The sequence below is a fragment of the Dermacentor andersoni genome, chromosome 2 (assembly GCF_023375885.2).
Source record: "Dermacentor andersoni chromosome 2, qqDerAnde1_hic_scaffold, whole genome shotgun sequence".
NCBI classification, from domain to species: Eukaryota; Metazoa; Arthropoda; class Arachnida; order Ixodida; family Ixodidae; genus Dermacentor; species Dermacentor andersoni.
This window is the reverse complement of record NC_092815.1, coordinates 56769891-56788424: the sequence shown is the minus strand read 5'-3', so window position 1 is coordinate 56788424 and position 18534 is coordinate 56769891. Positions and strand designations below refer to the sequence as shown.

Genomic DNA, 18534 nt, shown 5'->3' with positions numbered 1-18534 from the left:
TCGCCCATCTTCGCGGTTTGGAAGAGGCGGTCACAGCTTTGCTGTTCGCCCATCTTCGTGGATTGGAAGAGACGGTCACAGCTTCGCTGTTCGCCCAACTTCGCGGATTGGAAGAGACGGTCGCAGCTTCGCTTTTCGCCATCTTCGCGGATTGGAAGAGGCGGTCACAGCTTCGCTGTTCACCCATCTTCGCAGATGGGAAGAGGCGGTCACATCGAAGTTTGACTTGCGAAGTTTGACTTGCATGTTGTAACACTCGGTGTAACTAACACAGCTTCGCTGTTCGCCGATCTTCGCGGATTGGAAGAGACGAAGATTGGCTGTTCGCCCTTCTTCGCAGATTGGAAGAGGCGGTGATTTTTTCTATAAATGAAATCGAACCGGACAAGTGGCATTTTATTTCGTCTTATAATACACTACAGTGATGTTTTTTGCAACGAGTGGTTGAGTACTAACGACAGAATTTAACTGAGGAGTGCTTTCGTCATCGGGCAAGTACTTGAATGTGCCGGGGGAGTCTCTAATCATGTCCTACATTTACCTCGATTTCTCGATTACTAAGGCTCTGTTCGTGATGATATTGACGCCTTAGAGATTCTTGAGCACTAATCTATCCCTTTAGTTTTACTTAATATTTGCCTTTAATGTCCCTTTAAGTATCTCTGCCAAATTGATTATTATTATTATTATTATTATTATGCAGTACGAAGCAGCTGTCGCTTTACTTCAAAGCGACATAAAAAATGTGATGAACTGGTTTAAAAAAAACCGTATAAAAGTAAGTGCTAAGAAAACTCGATTAGTATGTTTTAGAAATCCGTTAAAGGCTCTAGTGACAAGTCAACATGTTTTCCTTCACGGTTCTGATTGCTTAGACTGTGTTTGTGCCCCAGTACAATATGCGGATAGTGTCATGTACCTTGGAGTATATACTTTGAGACTGACTTATCATGGAATATTCAAATGGCTCAAATTTGTGCGCGATTACGTAATGTTGCATGTGTCCTTTACCGTATCAGGAGTTATGCACCTACCAAGATTAAAAAAGTGATAGTGCATGCTTTAGGCTACTCTCATATAAGGTACGGCATTCCCTGTTTTTTTAATTGCAGCGGATTTTGGAAACATAAAATTGACAACCTATTAAAAAGCATACTAAAAAGTGTCGCGTACAACCAAACCACAGATAACTTATTTCGAGATTTAGAAATGCCTGATTTCGAGTCTCTGTTTCGTTCAACAATTGTGATGCTTTATTTCTGGAGCAATACTTTCCGAGAACCTGTCCATAAAAGTGTTGCTTTGCGTAGTCATCCCAGATATGTAGTTCCTCGGACAAGAACTCGTTATCGAAAAGGACAAAGAAGGTACTATATCCCCCACCTGTTTAATAACCTTCCCAGTGCTGTACTGGATCAGACAACTTTGTCGGGATTAAAAAAGGCCCTCAAGGCAATGATAGAATAGATTTCACATGTATAAAGTCTCTGTTGTTGTAGTGTGATCTTCACCGAAATGAATGTCACTGTTTCCGCTGTTTTCACGGTTGGTTTGTTTTTCTTTTTTCGTTCTCGATAGCTTGTAAGTTTGTTTACATATTGTGCTTTGTTTACTCAATTTTCATGGTTGTTGAGTGCTACGTGTTTTCATTTGAACATTAAGTGTTGTTTACTGGGCATGTTTACCTGAAAAACCTGTGACACGTTTTTTTCAAATTTTTTGGCATTTGGTTTGTCTGTAACAAGGTACATAATGCATTGCCCTGACTGCCAGGTTTCTGCCATACAAGCCCACAGAAGGCTTCGGCAGACCTAGCAAAATTATATGTACAATTTGATTATTTGTAATAAAGATTATTATTATTATTATTATTATTATTATTATTATTATTATTATTATTATTATTATTATTATTATTATTATTATTATTATTATTATTTGGTGGTTGAAAGCACACAGAGGCTGGCAGCTGTCACCTAAAGTGGTTGAAAATTCGTACTTTCTGTCCCTTCCTTCACACCCTAGGAAAGGGAAACGTTTCGAAGCATGAGGCGATGAAGATCTTCTGGGTTCACAGTACCCATGGCGCCCATGTTCCATTGTGCCTGTCCGGAAGAGCAGCCGGGTCTCCTGGCTTGTGAACTGCCGGCATGGCGGCAGCTTGGTAGGCATTGAGACGCTGCTGTAGTTTCGCCACAATCTGTTGAAATGAAAACACATAACTTATTGTGTCCCGTACATATGTGAGAGATCGGAAAGTTCATTTTGTCCGACTGGTATTAAGAGGCTTGGTCGTCATAAGCAGTGTCTTGGGAGCGTTAAAATAGTATTTTGATGTTTTCTATTCGTGTATTGGCTCCAGACTTCGCGGCTTTTCTATCAGAAATATTCAGCTGGCGTTTTCAAGTGTTTGTGCAGTTCAGAAAAATCTGATATATTTTTGTACATTTACCCTGCACAAATTGAATAATTGTAATTATCGGCAAATATTTAAATGGGGGCGCTGTTCGGTAAGCTGGAAAATTATAACGCTGGAAAATAAATCCGGATGCCTGACTCTAATGCACACTGGGAGTTTTGTCGGTGTCACATGATAATTTAGTCGGTGACTCTGCTATATTTTGAATGAGAGAATCTTTTCGTAGCATTTTAGGCGGTATAGAACAAGAATATGGTTTGACTCGCGCTATGATATTCCGGAGAACCTCGAGTTCTCTAAAGTGAACACTTCCGTCTTTTGTGGTTTGTTGTGTTCACGTGAGTGTACTACCGCAGGAAAATGTAGCAATTTTTGAAACCGCTATGGTGCAATTCTTCCATTAATAGACAAAGGAAAGTAAACTGATCAAGCCAGAAACGTTGAATTTTCGAGACATTTTCTGTGCGTTCCACCAAACTTTACACAACATGTAATAACGGTGTGCGTTTAAATCGTTAATACCAGCTGGCAGGGAAACCGGTCCGGTGCTCTTGGGTGAATAGTGCCTCTGGAACATTCATTTCTGTGCAAAAGAATTCGAACTTGCATCTGTGTCTGCGTTTCGTGGATGCTATTTAAGCACCCTACTCAGTGCACCCAGCCGAAATGAAGAATTTGCAATTTTTATTCTCGAACCATCATACGAGAAGGCCTCAATGGTAACGTTGTGCAACACTCATTTTGTTGAATAAAATAAGGCCGGTAAGAATCTGTGTTTTCTTTTATGACTTTCACTTAATTGAATAAAAGAAACACGTTTTGCCACTGTTTCAGTGTTTTTTCCGTTAGGATAAAAAAATCGAAGAACTGTTTCAGTGAAAGTAATAAGGAGACAGATTACTCACATCGGGATGGACTCTGGCTAAGTTATTCAGCTCGCAGGGATCCTTGACGATGTCAAAGAGGTAGACAGAATCGCTCGACGAAAAGTTTTCCCCGTACCATTCCCTACAGTCCAGCGTCGCTCGTCGCCTCCACCCTTTAGGAAGCCGGAAACCGCCGTCCATTCCGTACATGTATCTGAGCGCCTTCCCGACGTCGGATTTGAAGAGCAGGTCGTCCAGATCACGTCGTGGACGGCTGCCTCCCGCTGTCAAGTAGCGCTGGTTGAACAATCCGGTGCTGTCCACCACTAACTTGTACTTCGAATTGCGAATTGCTGCAGCCGAGAGCGAAGGTTCGGTGTTGTAAAGCACCTCGGCTCTTGGTGAACGCCACCCATTCGAGAGATGTTGCCACATGTTTTGTCCGTCCAGCTGAGGAAGATTCGCTACGTTGCCACCTTAAAAACACAAATCGTGCACGCCTAAGGTAAGGAAAGAGGAATGTAAACGCTTGCGAAATTAATAGTGGGATAAGGCTCCAGGTTTAGCCTGGAGTGACTATTTTGTCAAAATTTCTTGTCCAAGGCTCCTTTAAGACTCTCCGAAACACAACTTAATAGGACGAAATACCGGCACTGCAAGGGAGGATTTCTCTTTGCTAAGTCGAAACTTTCAATGTGAAGAAATTATGTTAGCAAAACCAGGCATTCATTGTCAGTGTAGCGAAGTCTATTCCACGGCGACAAAAACAATGGTCACGAAACAGGCAAAATGAAACTGTGTTCATAAATTGCACATTAAAATGGAAACATTTTGCATTTCCGTGGATCATATGTAGCAATGCCTGCCCCCCCTACGAGTTTGAGGACGTTTCATAGGGATTGCGACCTAGCGAACCTTTCATATTCCTGGTTGATGTCGAGCAATCATAAGTGTGCCCGTTTACTATAATATGTACGGAACGCAGGAAGGCGAATAAATGCGTTCCTTTCCATCTTGTTGCTTGCTCTTGCTTCGTCAATATTTTCTTCTTGATTAGCTTTACAATGCTCGAGTTACTTGTTTTAAATAATATTTTGTTCGTAATGCTTACGTTTCCCATCCAAAAATTAAGTGTAAATTTGTTTGCTTAGCAGTCGAAGGAACCATTACGCTATGCAGCATTAACATATTTGTTAGCACTGCTGTATATACTGAGCACAATCAGCAATTCAACCTTTACGTGCGTGTTCTTCCTCATGACATTTTTTTTCGTCGAATTAGAGAACCTTCTCAATTCTCACAATTTGGTGCAGATGATAAAGCGGTCCTCATCAACCGACATATCACTGTGGCGAGTGAGGTCTCAACGTACCTCTGCGCAATTTAACGATCGCGTTTTCTCTTTCGGCATCTAGATTCATGCAGAAACGATACAAGTGATTCTACTAACCGGCAAGCGAGTACAAAGTGGGCAACCAGTCCGTAATATGCATTAGTAGATTTGACACTCTTTGTCTCCGGGCAAGCAGGGAACTCCAGAGAAACGCAGCCGCCCGGGTGCCTCCCTCCCACAGCGTACCCTTTGTACCGCGCAGTGGCCAGTTGAAGCTGCGGCTGGAATGCATGCCAAAAGGAGCTCCGCCATTGTCGCTGCTGAAAACGATGACTGTGTTGTCCAGCACGCCGGCCTCGCTCAGTGCTTGAAAAACTTCGCCTACAGATAGGTCCATTGCGTCCACCATGCCTGCATAGTGAACATAGCTGCGCTGTTTTACGCTAAATCTCGAGTGAAATAGCTGCATACGAATAGCGAGAAGTAGCGCACCAAAGGCAAGAAAGTGGACATAGTTTGGTTGGCGTAATGAACCCCAGAGCAGAGGTGGTTTCCATGGGCCTGTTGCTGTTATTCGTGAATCAAACGTTACTTCGCATACTAGCCTTCTTTTAACTGTGTGCTATTCGCTCGTTGTTGTCGCACCGTTCGTGTCAGCATGAGCGGTGCGTTGAAGAATACCGTGCTAGCTTGTTTTATGTTCGATGCAAGATTGCCTCAACTTCGGATTACATGCCCTCCCGCGTTCCTTTCGTCTTCGTCAGGCGTGTGCTTAACTGAACTTTTTGGATCTAATAAGCATTGAACTAACATCACACGGTGGCATATCCACACTGCGCTCTATCGTTGTCGGCTCGTACCACGTGACTACCCGCAGGTTAAAGCATGTACTATTATTAGGCGCGTTCTAATAGAAAAGCGATATGTGAAATACGTTAAGCAAGGAAGAAAACTTCGTGCTACCTAGTCAACAGGAATCATATGGAGGTCCAATGACATATTTATGTCGACAGTGACACAGTTTAATTTGAATGCCTAGGGAAGAATGAAAGCATCGTGTCACCCACTAAACAAGAATCATGTGGATGCACAATGTACATAGCCAGAAGCGGAATTCACGACACATTTAATTTTTTCGTGTGGTAATTCTGCCATTGGCCAGCCGTCTTCGTTTACAATGTATCCGACATCAGAATTGTCTAGCGCCTGCTCTTACGAGCAGCTTTAGCGTAATAACTTTGTTGTCAATACAGGCCCCTGTTTATAACGCAATCGTGAGCACTTGTCCAAAAAATTATGGTGACTCTCTGTGACATCAGAGGCACTATAACCTTAAAGGGACAGTAAAGTTTTCCTTCCTCAGCCGGGTTCTTCTTTCTTGGTGTTTTTCATTCGTTCTCGGCTTTTCCTAAGCCGCTGCGCTGTTCTCGGCTTCGGTATTCCGGGACTAAAGATGCTGGATGTCAATAATTTGAACTGAATTTATTTACAGATAGACATTAGCGGTTACACTGAGTATATATTAAACAAGGAAAGCGAGTTCATATTAACGAATGCGGCTGAGCAAAGGCCTCTTGGGCAGTCCGTCGCCCCGATCAGGTACTTGACGAGATCGGTCCGTTGTCTCTCAAGTCTCAGACCACACTGGAACCTCTCAGTATATACTAAACAAGGAAAACGAGTTCACAGTTACGATTGAGGCTGAGCAAAGGCCTCAAAGCAGTCCGTCGCTCTGATCGGGCACCTGACGAGATCGGTCCGTCGTCTCTCAAGTCTCAGCTTACACTGGAACCTCTCAGCCGCGCACATTCTCACCCCCAGCCACGGGACCATGTCCTGGCTGCGTAACTCGCACTGACGGTGGGCGCCGCCCGAACCAGCCGAGCCGCCCGCCCGCGCCGCCTCGGCCCGAGCCAAACATTCCCCAATGACTGCCTTCTCCATCAGATGCTACTGCAGTAGCTCGCTACGCGATTTATGGCGCTCGCCAGACCCAGTGCGCGAGAACCCCTGCCGCTCCCTTTTTCACCAAACAGCGTCCGGCCACCGCCTTCCAAAAGCAGGCGCTCTCTGGAAGCGGCCCGGGTGTGAGCCTACAGCACAACATTGTAATGCGACAGATACACAAACACAGAATAGACCCAGTTAAGTTTTGTTTGTTCTTTTCTCTCCTTGAAATCGACCAAAGTCTCTTCAAGGTGATTATCGGCGTTGATGAAGCAGGAGGCAGGTTGGAAGTAACAAAACTTGAATATATATTGCAACGGAAATATTTACACAGTCAAATACAGAGTTAGCAAAAGAACACTGATACAAAACACACAAGTAAACAGCGCCTTACTCTTCTACTTTTTCTTAAGTTAGAGCCTAGGACAACTGTCACTACATACGAGCAACCGAGTCTCACTGTTCTACCACTAAGTGGTTACGGCCCAGACTAGCATTGCATCGTACGGAGTCTTACTGTTCTATCAGGTTTAGTGATTACAGCCTAGACTGAGGAACAAGCACCTCGTCTCGATTGTTATAGTCAGAAGAGACAAAGAAAAAGGGCGGTAGGGTCGTGAGCCCATCCCACGGAAGCAGTTACCAATGAGAGTTGACAGTTTCTTAAGCCACAACCCAAAGGGATGGGCTTACTCTCAAAAGTAAATGTATTGGAAAACCACCCTGTTTTCCCTCTTCCCACAACTTCGTTTCCCTCTCCACGTGGTCAGTGACGGCCTCGGCACACACGTCAGGCACGCACGATTTATTGAGGCCATCTCGCACCTCAGCGGCGTTTCTAGCCAGCAAGGGGGCTCGGGCGCTGGTGTCCCAACACCGCGTACCGCAGTCCCCCTCAAGGTCTTTCCTCGAAGAAAAATAATGACCGCTGGCGGCTTCCGGACTCGGTGTTCTTAAACGAAGTTCTCCGAACGCAGCCTCCGCATGCGCACCGCGCCCCTCTCTACGGCGCGCACTGCAAGTTGTAACACGACACCAAGCGGGCTCTCCTCAGCGCTCAAAACAAGATGCACGTGGCTGCCGCCCGAATGCGTAGGGGCGTGAACCCCCCCGCTCCGTACGCGCAGCGCGTGGTCAACATTGCTAGCAGCTGCGTCTCTAACCAGCAGGGCACTCAGGAGCCGGCGCCACAATGTCGCGTATACCACGTCCCACTCGAGGTTTGTCCGCGTGGCCCTATTATGACCATCGGCGGAATGTCAACAAAGCGCGCGTAAGAGCATGTTCTCCGAATCCGTTTTCCGCCTTCGCACCGCGCCCCCCCCCCCCCCCCGGCGCGCGCCTCGGCTCGTCACCCGACACCACGCGGGCCGTCCGACCCCTCACGAACAGAAACGGTTGCTGCCCGACGCGCTGGGGGATGGGCGCCTCCCCATTCACAAAACACAGGGGCAACTCGCGGCACTGCAAAAGTATATCCAAAACAATCATGCAGCCCTGCACCCTCCATTCTGCATGCTCGAGAGATGAGCGGCCTAACACGTTCCCCCTAAAGAGTATACTGGGCTGATTTTCGCTCAGTGATACGATAAATCACTGCCGCGATTACGTAATGATCTTTCTAACCACACCCTGGCCTAATTACATCACAACAACAAACACCTTCAAATAACAAGCAAGAAGATAGTAAAAAGAAATACACAATACATGTCATCAAACAATTAAGCACACGATTGCAGTTCCAAGCTGTAAGAGCACTCTAGTGTCTCTGTGTCTTGAATCGGCACTCACAAAGTCCGCAATATACAGCGCCAAGTGAGCAGGAACATTCACGCCCATCCAGTTGGCATGGCACTATAGTATTACGGTGGCTTCCATGAGCTGTTGTGAAGCCTGGACAAAGCATCCGCGTTACCATTACTGACACCCTTCCGATGTCGCACTGACACGTGATATCGCTGTAAAGCCAGCGCCCATCTTGTCAATTTTGCCCCGTGTGGAGTCGAAGTTGTAAGGTACGACAATGAATTGTGGTCGGAAACAACGTTTATCATGGCACCAAAAAGCCAGTAGTCAAACTTCTTTAAGGCCCATATAATAGCAAACGCTTCCCTCTCAATTGTCGACCATAGCGTCTGAGTCGGCGTGAAGCGGTGGCTGGCAAAGGCGATAGGCCTCTCCTTTCCCTCGGCTGTCATTTGCGCCAAACAAGCGCCCGCCGCCGTAGCTGATGCGTCTGTGAAAAGCCAGTAGGGCTCAGATGGGTCCGGAGTGCTGAGCGCCACGGCATCGCACAGGGACTGTTTCAGTGTCTCAAATGCCGTCTGAGCTTCCTCCGGCCAGGGTATGCTATTGGGTACCGCTTTCTTTGTTAACCGCGTGAGCGGGCTCGCCACCTCTGCACGTTCTCTGACGCACTCGCGATAGTAGTCGCACAGTCCTAGCAGGCTGCGTAGCTCCTTTTTAGTGCATGGTGGCGCCACATTCTTAATTGCAGCTATTTTCTCTTGGTGTTCTGGGGTTGAGAATCTTGGTGCGCAACCTAATTTCTCGAGCATCGACTGTGTGAGCGGTGATCTGAAACTAGTGCCCTGGTCGGAACAGATCATTTCCGGAACGCCAGTGCGACTGAAAATTTCAATCAACGCGTCGCAAGTCGCCTTAGCTGTCAAAGAGCGCAGTGGGACAACCTCTAGCCACCCTGTGCAAATGTTCACCAAGCATAGCGCGTACCTATGACCTTTCGCTGACGGTATGTCTAAGGGTCCAATGATGTCTGCATTGACAATTTGAAAAGGGTGAGTTGGCCTAGTGGGAGGAGTCATAGGTACTCTGTCCGTGCGACGCCTGTCAGAGCGAATTTGACAATCATGGCATGAACGACAATGCTCTAATACCTCCTTCTCCATTCCAGGCCAAAAAAGATTATACCTAATGCGCGCTTTAGTTTTCTTTGGGCCTAGGTGCCCTCCGCATAGTGACTCGTGAGCTAAGCTCATCACCTCGCTGCGCTTGTCTTTGGGAACAACTAGTTGTCTCACTCGAGTGCCTACTATTGAGTCCCAGTGGTATAAGAGTCCATCAGAGACGAACATGCCGGATTTCCCACTCCGAGCATCTTCCCAACCTTTCTTTAAGGTAGCGTCAGCTAGCTGCACTCTGCGGAAATCTCCCCTCTGGATTAATGACTCATCGCTCTCTTCATCAATTTGCTCAACTTCCCCAGAAACACCTTCCTCCTCCAAAGTAACGTTGCAGGCCACTACCTCGGCTTTCTCATTTGGTCGCTCTATCCTCTGAGTAGGCTGGGCCGGTGCTACAATGGATTCCAGAGAGCTGCTGGCCATGAACAAATGTTCCCAATCATCCTTGGTCAACAAACAATCTGTGCCCTCGACGAGCTCATTAGTCAACGCGCAGAGTAGGTCAATGTTCTGAGGCTCCTCCGCCATTTGCGGGTTATTTAACTTTACCGGCAACGTTGCTAGCTTTGCCTGGATAGTTCTACCAAATGCAGACACCAGTCTTATTGTGCCTGACGGCTCCACGATACTTTTCGGAAGCAGACTCTCGCGTATGACAGTTATTTCACTTCCCGTATCTAGAATTGCATCTGTGGATACGTTTCCGCATGAAATAGGGATCAACTGCAGGTTAGTCATGCCTTCGCCTTTGTGTTTCAAGGCCTCTACCTTTGCAGTGAGGACTCCATCAGGTATCTCACTTCCCGTCTCGTGGGCTATCGACACCCTTTGTGCCCTCTGCCTTGGCTCGGTAGCCTTCTTTGGCTGATTTTCCTTGTCACTAGACGTCGGGCAATCCTTAGCGAAATGGCCTGAGCTGTGACATACGTGGCACTTGAGGGCGCTTTTCGCTACTCGCGTCGGCTTTTGCCCCATCTCTGCCGCTGATGATTTTGAGGCGTATCCCTTGCCTTTAGCTTGCTCCAAAGTTTGTAGAACTTTGGCGATCTCAGGTGGCTTAAGCCATCCCTCATCTTCTCGTAGCCTCACGTATTCAAGACCCTCTATACTAAGGCCTGCTTTTATACGATCCGCAACCATGAGTTCTGCCATAACTTCTACAGTGTCGGCTCCTCTTACTTGAAGGTAGTAGGAGAAATACGTTTTCACTCGCGACGCGAACTGTGACCACGTCTCCTCCTTCCGCTTCACTGCTCTCTCAAACCTCTGCAGATACTCCGCGGGAGAAAGCTTCAGTTCCATCAATACTGCCTGTTTAACTGACTCGTAATCTGTACTCTCTTCCTGGTTGAGGTTACGCAGTAGGTAGCGAACGCGCTCAGTTAGAGCTGGCATGACTAAATGCACGCGACTCTCATACGGTACCCCGTAAGTAGCAAAAAGTCTTTCTACCTCCTCAAACCATAAGGGTACATCCGCGTCACACGGCAGGCGGAACCCTTTCAGCACCTTTGCGCATTGCTCGACGGAGTCGAAGCCCACTCGCCTCCGATCGCCCCGCTCCGACCCAGTGCTGGACGACGCGCCATTGAGACGTTCAGCATTCGTCCTTGCTTGCAACAGCCTTTCGTACTCAATCTGAAGCTGTATACAAGTAGTCTGAGCATTGAGCCTTTGAATTTCAAGTTCAAGCGTTCTTGTATCATTCGGAATTTGCAAAGGCTGAGATGCCTGCTGCGACAATTCCTGGCTCTGACTGGGTACTCTGATTTCATTTGACTTATCGGAATTTAGCATATCATCATTTGATAACTCCTGATTCCGATCCATTTCCGCCACAATCGCACCCTCAACTCCATTAGACTCCATTGTCTCTGCGCCCCTGCGTGTCCTCACCATCTGCTCTACACATCAACTGCCATGCCAACCTAAGAAAGACGCAAGAAATCCTGCTCACCCGTTGCTGAATGCACTGTCGTTTCCGGATCTCCTCCACGGTGCCGGGCTTGGCTGCTGTGGGATCTTCTCGAAGGTGCCGGAGGTGGTCGTTGGATGGCTTGATCTTCTCACCACTGGTCCAGCATTCGATGTTGTAGAGCTCGCCGATCCTGTCGGCTGCGCCAGTTAAGTTTCGTGTTTGTGGGTTCTCTCCTTGAAGGCGACCAAATGTCTCTTCAAGGTGATTATCGGCGTTGATGAAGCAGGAGGCAGGTTGGAAGTAACAAAACTTGAATATATATTGCAACGGAAATATTTACACAGTCAAATACAGAGTTAGCAAAAGAACACTGATACAAAACACACAAGTAAACAGCGCCTTACTCTTCTACTTTTTCTTAAGTTAGAGCCTAGGACAACTGTCACTACATACGAGCAACCGAGTCTCACTGTTCTACCACTAAGTGGTTACGGCCCAGACTAGCATTGCATCGTACGGAGTCTTACTGTTCTATCAGGTTTAGTGATTACAGCCTAGACTGAGGAACAAGCACCTCGTCTCGATTGTTATAGTCAGAAGAGACAAAGAAAAAGGGCGGTAGGGTCGTGAGCCCATCCCACGGAAGCAGTTACCAATGAGAGTTGACAGTTTCTTAAGCCACAACCCAAAGGGATGGGCTTACTCTCAAAAGTAAATGTATTGGAAAACCACCCTGTTTTCCCTCTTCCCACAACTTCGTTTCCCTCTCCACGTGGTCAGTGACGGCCTCGGCACACACGTCAGGCACGCACGATTTATTGAGGCCATCTCGCACCTCAGCGGCGTTTCTAGCCAGCAAGGGGGCTCGGGCGCTGGTGTCCCAACACCGCGTACCGCAGTCCCCCTCAAGGTCTTTCCTCGAAGAAAAATAATGACCGCTGGCGGCTTCCGGACTCGGTGTTCTTAAACGAAGTTCTCCGAACGCAGCCTCCGCATGCGCACCGCGCCCCTCTCTACGGCGCGCACTGCAAGTTGTAACACGACACCAAGCGGGCTCTCCTCAGCGCTCAAAACAAGATGCACGTGGCTGCCGCCCGAATGCGTAGGGGCGTGAACCCCCCCGCTCCGTACGCGCAGCGCGTGGTCAACATTGCTAGCAGCTGCGTCTCTAACCAGCAGGGCACTCAGGAGCCGGCGCCACAATGTCGCGTATACCACGTCCCACTCGAGGTTTGTCCGCGTGGCCCTATTATGACCATCGGCGGAATGTCAACAAAGCGCGCGTAAGAGCATGTTCTCCGAATCCGTTTTCCGCCTTCGCACCGCGCCCCCCCCCCCCCGGCGCGCGCCTCGGCTCGTCACCCGACACCACGCGGGCCGTCCGACCCCTCACGAACAGAAACGGTTGCTGCCCGACGCGCTGGGGGATGGGCGCCTCCCCATTCACAAAACACAGGGGCAACTCGCGGCACTGCAAAAGTATATCCAAAACAATCATGCAGCCCTGCACCCTCCATTCTGCATGCTCGAGAGATGAGCGGCCTAACAGACCCCATAGAAGTCGAGCAAGCACGCACCTCAGCGAAACAAAAAGAATGCGCACATGAGTTTACCAAGGCGAACATTCACAAGCCCTTTACAGGGACAGTGAACAAAAATATGAAAAACGAGTCAAGCATCAAAATTCTACTCGGAAACCGTTACTGTTCCGATACACAAGGTTTATTTTACATATTTTTGAACAGATGGCTGTATTATTGGAAGAATGTGAGCGCGTGGCGGCTGCAGCCAGGACGAGCGGAGGTGCGCGCCGACCACCGTGACGTCATGTGTGCCGGCTTGCAGCAGCAGCAGCGGCACAAGCAACAGAAGTGAGCAGCCATGCTTGCCTGACGTTCGCCTGTCAGTGTTTCGTGAGCGCGCAACGATACAAGGCGCGAGTGAAAGTGACTGCACGAGTGGCGCAATTACATGAAAGCGCCACGTGAATTTTCTCTGTAGTCGCTTGCTAACGATGGAATAGCCCAAGTTTACCATTCGAATAATTAATTAAGCAGCTGTTTCGAACGCAGTTGAAGCTGGAAATGAAACCAGGCGTTGTAGTTATTTCGAAATTGTTCACGCTAAAATTTCTGAACACTGCACAGAAACAGGGTGGCGATTTGCATGTTGTGTAGGCAATATTCACACGTCGTTTCAGGCAGTCTACCTTTGCGCAGAGCGTACGGATAGAGCGCCTGTGGCGTCCATTCGGGGTCTGCTCCAGTCCACCTTGTACTTGCGACAGCGCTGTGGTGCGGGTACTGCGGACGCTATATCAAGCTCTCCCATAGCGTTACGCGGAAGTTTCATGACCAGATGAAAAGTATTGAAGTACCATGTCATGTCAGCGCCCTTTCGCTGACAGCACAGCGTTAGCGCTGCAGCAAGGCAAGGCTCCTCCGATAGTTAGTCACTGTCCTCGAAGTGCTCGGAGCATACAAAGTCACGACCGTACTCATGTTGGCTGCGACATGCGCGCAGCGCTAATACATATCCATTCAAGCATCGGCTTTGCCGGAAAGGTATGACACCGCTTGTCTCGCCCGACGATACTATTCCCATACCATTTCGCGCAGCGGCGTAGAGGCATTCTCCCGCGTCCTGCCAGGTGCTTCACTAATCACATTACACAGCAGCACACAGCACAAAAGGCGATTTTGAAAACTTGGGCACGAGCTCCGCTTGCGAAAACAAGTATGTGTCCGAGAGCAACTGCACTGTTGAGACGTCGTTCGCTCCTGTACGGCGCCGTCCATTCGGGTGGAGAGATCAGGGCGATGGCTGTCGCGCCGTTATCCGGCACAGACAACTTCACAGAGACGTCACTTCCTCTAGTTCAGGACGCGGCCTCGTGTCCTCAGACGCGGTATCTTGCGAAAAATGCTTGACATTTATTATGTCCCGCTAGTTTCTGCCGGAAAACAGGGTTGTGTTAAGCAATTTCAGCACCCAAGCTTTCATTTGGGCTAAAAATCCAGGCGGCGGCAAAAGTCTTGTTCAGTATCCCTTTAATCTAATCGAAACTGTTTCTATTGTTTGTCTGCAATCAGACCTCTACAATTGAACACATTATTTGTGGCCATCCGCAGTTCGCCTGTCTGTCACGCGACGTGACGAGAACAACCAATTTCCCTATCTGATATGACGTATACACATCGATTAATACGTGATTAAATCAACTAAAAGAAAAATAATCATTTCTTATTATACACCTTTTTTGCCCTTTAGCCCGCTCTTATTGGCCAAAAGCTTCCAGGCTTCGCCTACTTCACCTGTCTGTCACGTCAGTCAGAAAACCGTGAAAGCTCACCACATCAAAGTTATGTGGACGCATTAAAGATTGATGTGCCGAACTCAACATATTTTTTTTTTTCGAGATAGCCGGAGAATTCCCCGTTCAGAAAAGAATGGAAGAAGGCGACCCGCGGATCGATCTGGCACTGGCTGATAGGAGCTGCTGGAAAGAATGGATTTATTTGTTCATAATAAATATTCTTTCGTGGACGTATAACGTTGTCAAATCGTTTCGGCTCATATACATTGCACTGCCAACTCATCTTCGCTGAGAACCCGTTTTCGTAAAATTTTTAGGTTTCCTTTGCACGTCGCCGCGATTTTCGACCAACCACCGCAAGCTAAGCACGAAGGAGCGGGTCAGTCGCAGAAGCGGGCACCACCCTCCTCATTCAGTTTTGTACTTTCACAGCGCTAGCTCAGCCCTACCGAAACCCTCTCCACTTCTGCGTGCTCCTCTGCGCTTGTCAGCCAATTCGTTAAGAAAAACCTGTCAAAGGTAGAGAATGCTATTCGCTTTGAAAGGAAACAAGTGTGGCTTGCTATAAACGAAGAGACCGTTTGATTGTGCTAGGGAAACAACGCGATGCGTCACCGCCCGATGCTTGCGTCGGTGGTTACACAAGATTGACGTCAAGAGGTTCGAATAAAAACAGATTGAAACAGTTTGACCTTATACGGCCACAGTTCTCTCTTACCGAAAGGCACACAGTACTCGCGGTAAGTAATTAATGGAATATTGCAACCTCATCTCGAAGAACGAGAACATATAGAGGTCAGTGATGCACCAACCGCAAGGGACGCGCGAAGGTGTCTTACCTGCAAAGATTGTTCTGCTTGTTTCACCTATGTACGGAAACTTTTCGATGTTCTCCGGTGGAGCCTGCAATGGTGGGCTGCTCCCTGTACCGTGCACTGCCTGGTAGCTCAGGACAAGAAAGAGCGACTGGAAACAGGCGGGAACAAGTTGCAATTGATAAACAATGTTAGGGGTGCGAACTTTACACCTTACAAATGTAAAGCTTAACAAATAAATCTGAGACGTTGCAGCAAAAGAAAATGCTAGCCTCTTCAATTGGCGGTAAGAATAACCGTCTGAGCAGTGTTACCTTGCCTTTTTTTCTGTTCCGAATAACGTCCTTCGCTCGCTGTGTGAACAGGGTTGTAGAGTAAGTTCCGTTACTCGTCCACAATGGATCCGTGTTGTGCCAAAAGTCGAGACCGGTTTGGTTTTGCTGCAGAAGAGTGAACAAGAAAAACGTCGATATACGCCATACGCCTTGCGTCAGAAGGCTTTCAGAAAAATCGGTAAGAAAACTGCCGGGGTGCCTTAGTGGCTTTGGAGTAACGCTCTTAAGCCGGAAGAAGGAGGGTCAAATCCTGGCCGTGGCGGCCGCATTTCGGTGGGGGCGAAATGCAAGAACGTCCCTGTACCATGCACTGGTCACCACTTAAAGAATGCCAGGAGGGCAAACCTAACCTGTAGTCCCCCACTGCAGCATGCCTCATAATTATATGGTGGCTCTAGCACGAAAAACCCCAAAGTATAACGTCTTTAATTTAAAAAAATATATTTTCAAAGATGTTTAAAGTTTCGCAGCAAGGATCCGTTTGCGGAGGAAGACGGGGAAGCATATCTGTGGCTGGACGCTCAGAATGGGAACCAACAGGTTGATTGGTGCGCACTACGCACATAGCCGTCACGTGGATCAGCAGTTGTGGCACTGGGGAAAATAAAACGCAAGACGTGGCTCTTCTGCGGCAATCTAAATTAAAGCCATGCAACGGTGGTAACGAATATTTCGGAGAGGGAGCCCAATCACTGAGCTATTGCGCCATACTTATTGTGATATACATTATTAAAACGACCTTCCTGCTGCTGATGCTGGTGGGTCTTGCCCAATAGCTCATAGAAAAAAAGAAACGCCACCCCTATCGCTATACCCTTGATTGTGATCATTCCGGCGTTGTCGTTTCGTGTATGGTGGCTCTATCACCGTTTTCCTGGAACAGTGATTCCACTGCCGTCTTCCCATTGTGCTCGTACCCACGTCTGGTACTTCGAGAAAGCGAGTGAGGCGTGCGGAAATGCGCTGGGCGGCGTACATCGGCCAGCATTGGCAAGGACTGGTATCACGTTGTCCTCGTGCCGTCGTTGTCCCGCCGTCGTCGTCGTACCATTTTCATCCCTGCTGGCTGCTGGCTATAGTCTTGCATAAATGGCCAGTTCCGAACATAGTGCAAGAAAATAGCGGATATAATGAATACAGATACGGCTCGCAGCGGCACGGGATGGATGTAAGAGTGGACGTGAGCTTCAACGCCACCCCGCCGTCGTTGTCATGCTGTCGACGTCATTGCATCGTCCTAATGCAATGGTGAGCATGCGTTCGTGGTCATGTCATACAGGCTTTCGTCGTGTTCACTCTGACGCTGTCCCTGCGCTGTCATACTGTCGTCGTCAGGCCGCCATCATCGAGCCGTCGTCTTCCTACCGACATCGTCATTGTGTCGCTACCACCCCGTTATCATGACATTGTCGTATTAGCACCCAGAGTCGCCGCCATGCTGTCGCCGTCATTTCATCTTGTCATTTCGTCGTAGTGTTTCCACTGCCTGTCCTGACGTCATCGTGACGCCTTTGTCGTCATACAATTGCCGTCATTCCAGCATCGTCATACCATTGTCGACATATCATTGTATTTATTTTAGCATCATCAACTCAGTGTGGTCGTGCTATTGTCGTAATTCTAGCTCCGTTATTTCATCGTGACCCCAGCATCGTGACACCTCCTTCGGCATACCACCGGCATCATTGCAGCATCGGCACCACGTTGTCGTCATGCCGTCGTCGTCACATGGACGTCATTTGGTCATCGTGATGCCAGTGTCGTCATTTTACCGCCTTCGTGCCGCCGTGGTCGGTCCAATTTTTTATCCTTCGTGGTCATACCATCGACATCCTTCCAGCATCCACATCACGTTATCGTCATGCACCGTCGTCGGGCTGTCGTCTTCAGGCAGTCGTCGTTGTAGCATCGTCGTCACTCCAAGCGTTGTGATCCTGTAACCGTCATGCCATCGGGCATGTCATCCTCGTCATTTCGTTGTCGCCATGTCATTGTCGTCATTGTAGCGTTGCGACGCAACGTGGTCATTACGTCTTTGTTATTCCTTTGCCGTCATACCATCGGCATCATTCGAGCATCGACACCACGTTGTCACCGTGCCATCGTCGTCGCGCAGTCGTCGTCATAACATTGCCGCCACTCCAGCATCGTCATCCCACGATCGTTATGCTGTCGTCGTGACATCGTCTTCGTTGTGCCGCCGTGGTTGCCGTGGCAGCAGCGGGATAGTCGAAGGCAGACAAGGAAAGCTTCTCTGTAATGCCAAGTCTAAAAGTTTTTTCTTGCTAGCTCGATAAATCGTCTTCCAATTTCTTCTGATTATTTCATGACCATCAGGCTGTGTTGTTTGCGCTTATGACGCAGACTGTTAGCCTGGTGGCGTTTGCACCTATATTTTCGGAGTGGGCACGGGATAGCGGCAACCATGCAGTCGCCGCTAAACCCTTTTTGCTTCTTCATGCAGTTCATCGTGCTCCTTGGAGTATGGCTGTATCCCTCGACCTGCGCATGTGCGGTTTCACCAGTGCTCATCTATAATGACTCACCGACACCGTTGCCAGTCCGGCTATCTGACGCAAGTCAAGATCTTTGGTGCCAGCAAGTAATCCAGGGCGCCATCTTCATACCTTTGCACACGGATTCACAGCCGCCAGGAGCGAC

The 18534-nt window shown here is 48.3% G+C and overlaps 1 protein-coding gene across 1 annotated transcript in view; it reads right to left on the bottom strand.

The window, feature by feature from the left end:
- Nucleotides 1-370: 370 nt before the first annotated feature.
- The window catches only part of LOC126542264 (arylsulfatase B-like), a 32492-nt gene continuing 14328 nt past the window's right edge, over nucleotides 371-18534 (bottom strand). The window contains exons 5-9 of the mRNA XM_055077380.1: nucleotides 15853-15978; nucleotides 15563-15689; nucleotides 4736-5029; nucleotides 3325-3761; nucleotides 371-2200 (exon numbers count right to left, since the gene is read on the bottom strand). Of these exons, the coding sequence (XP_054933355.1) occupies nucleotides 2072-2200; nucleotides 3325-3761; nucleotides 4736-5029; nucleotides 15563-15689; nucleotides 15853-15978 (1113 nt within the window). The 3' untranslated portion in view covers nucleotides 371-2071. The remainder of the gene's footprint in view (nucleotides 2201-3324; nucleotides 3762-4735; nucleotides 5030-15562; nucleotides 15690-15852; nucleotides 15979-18534) is intronic.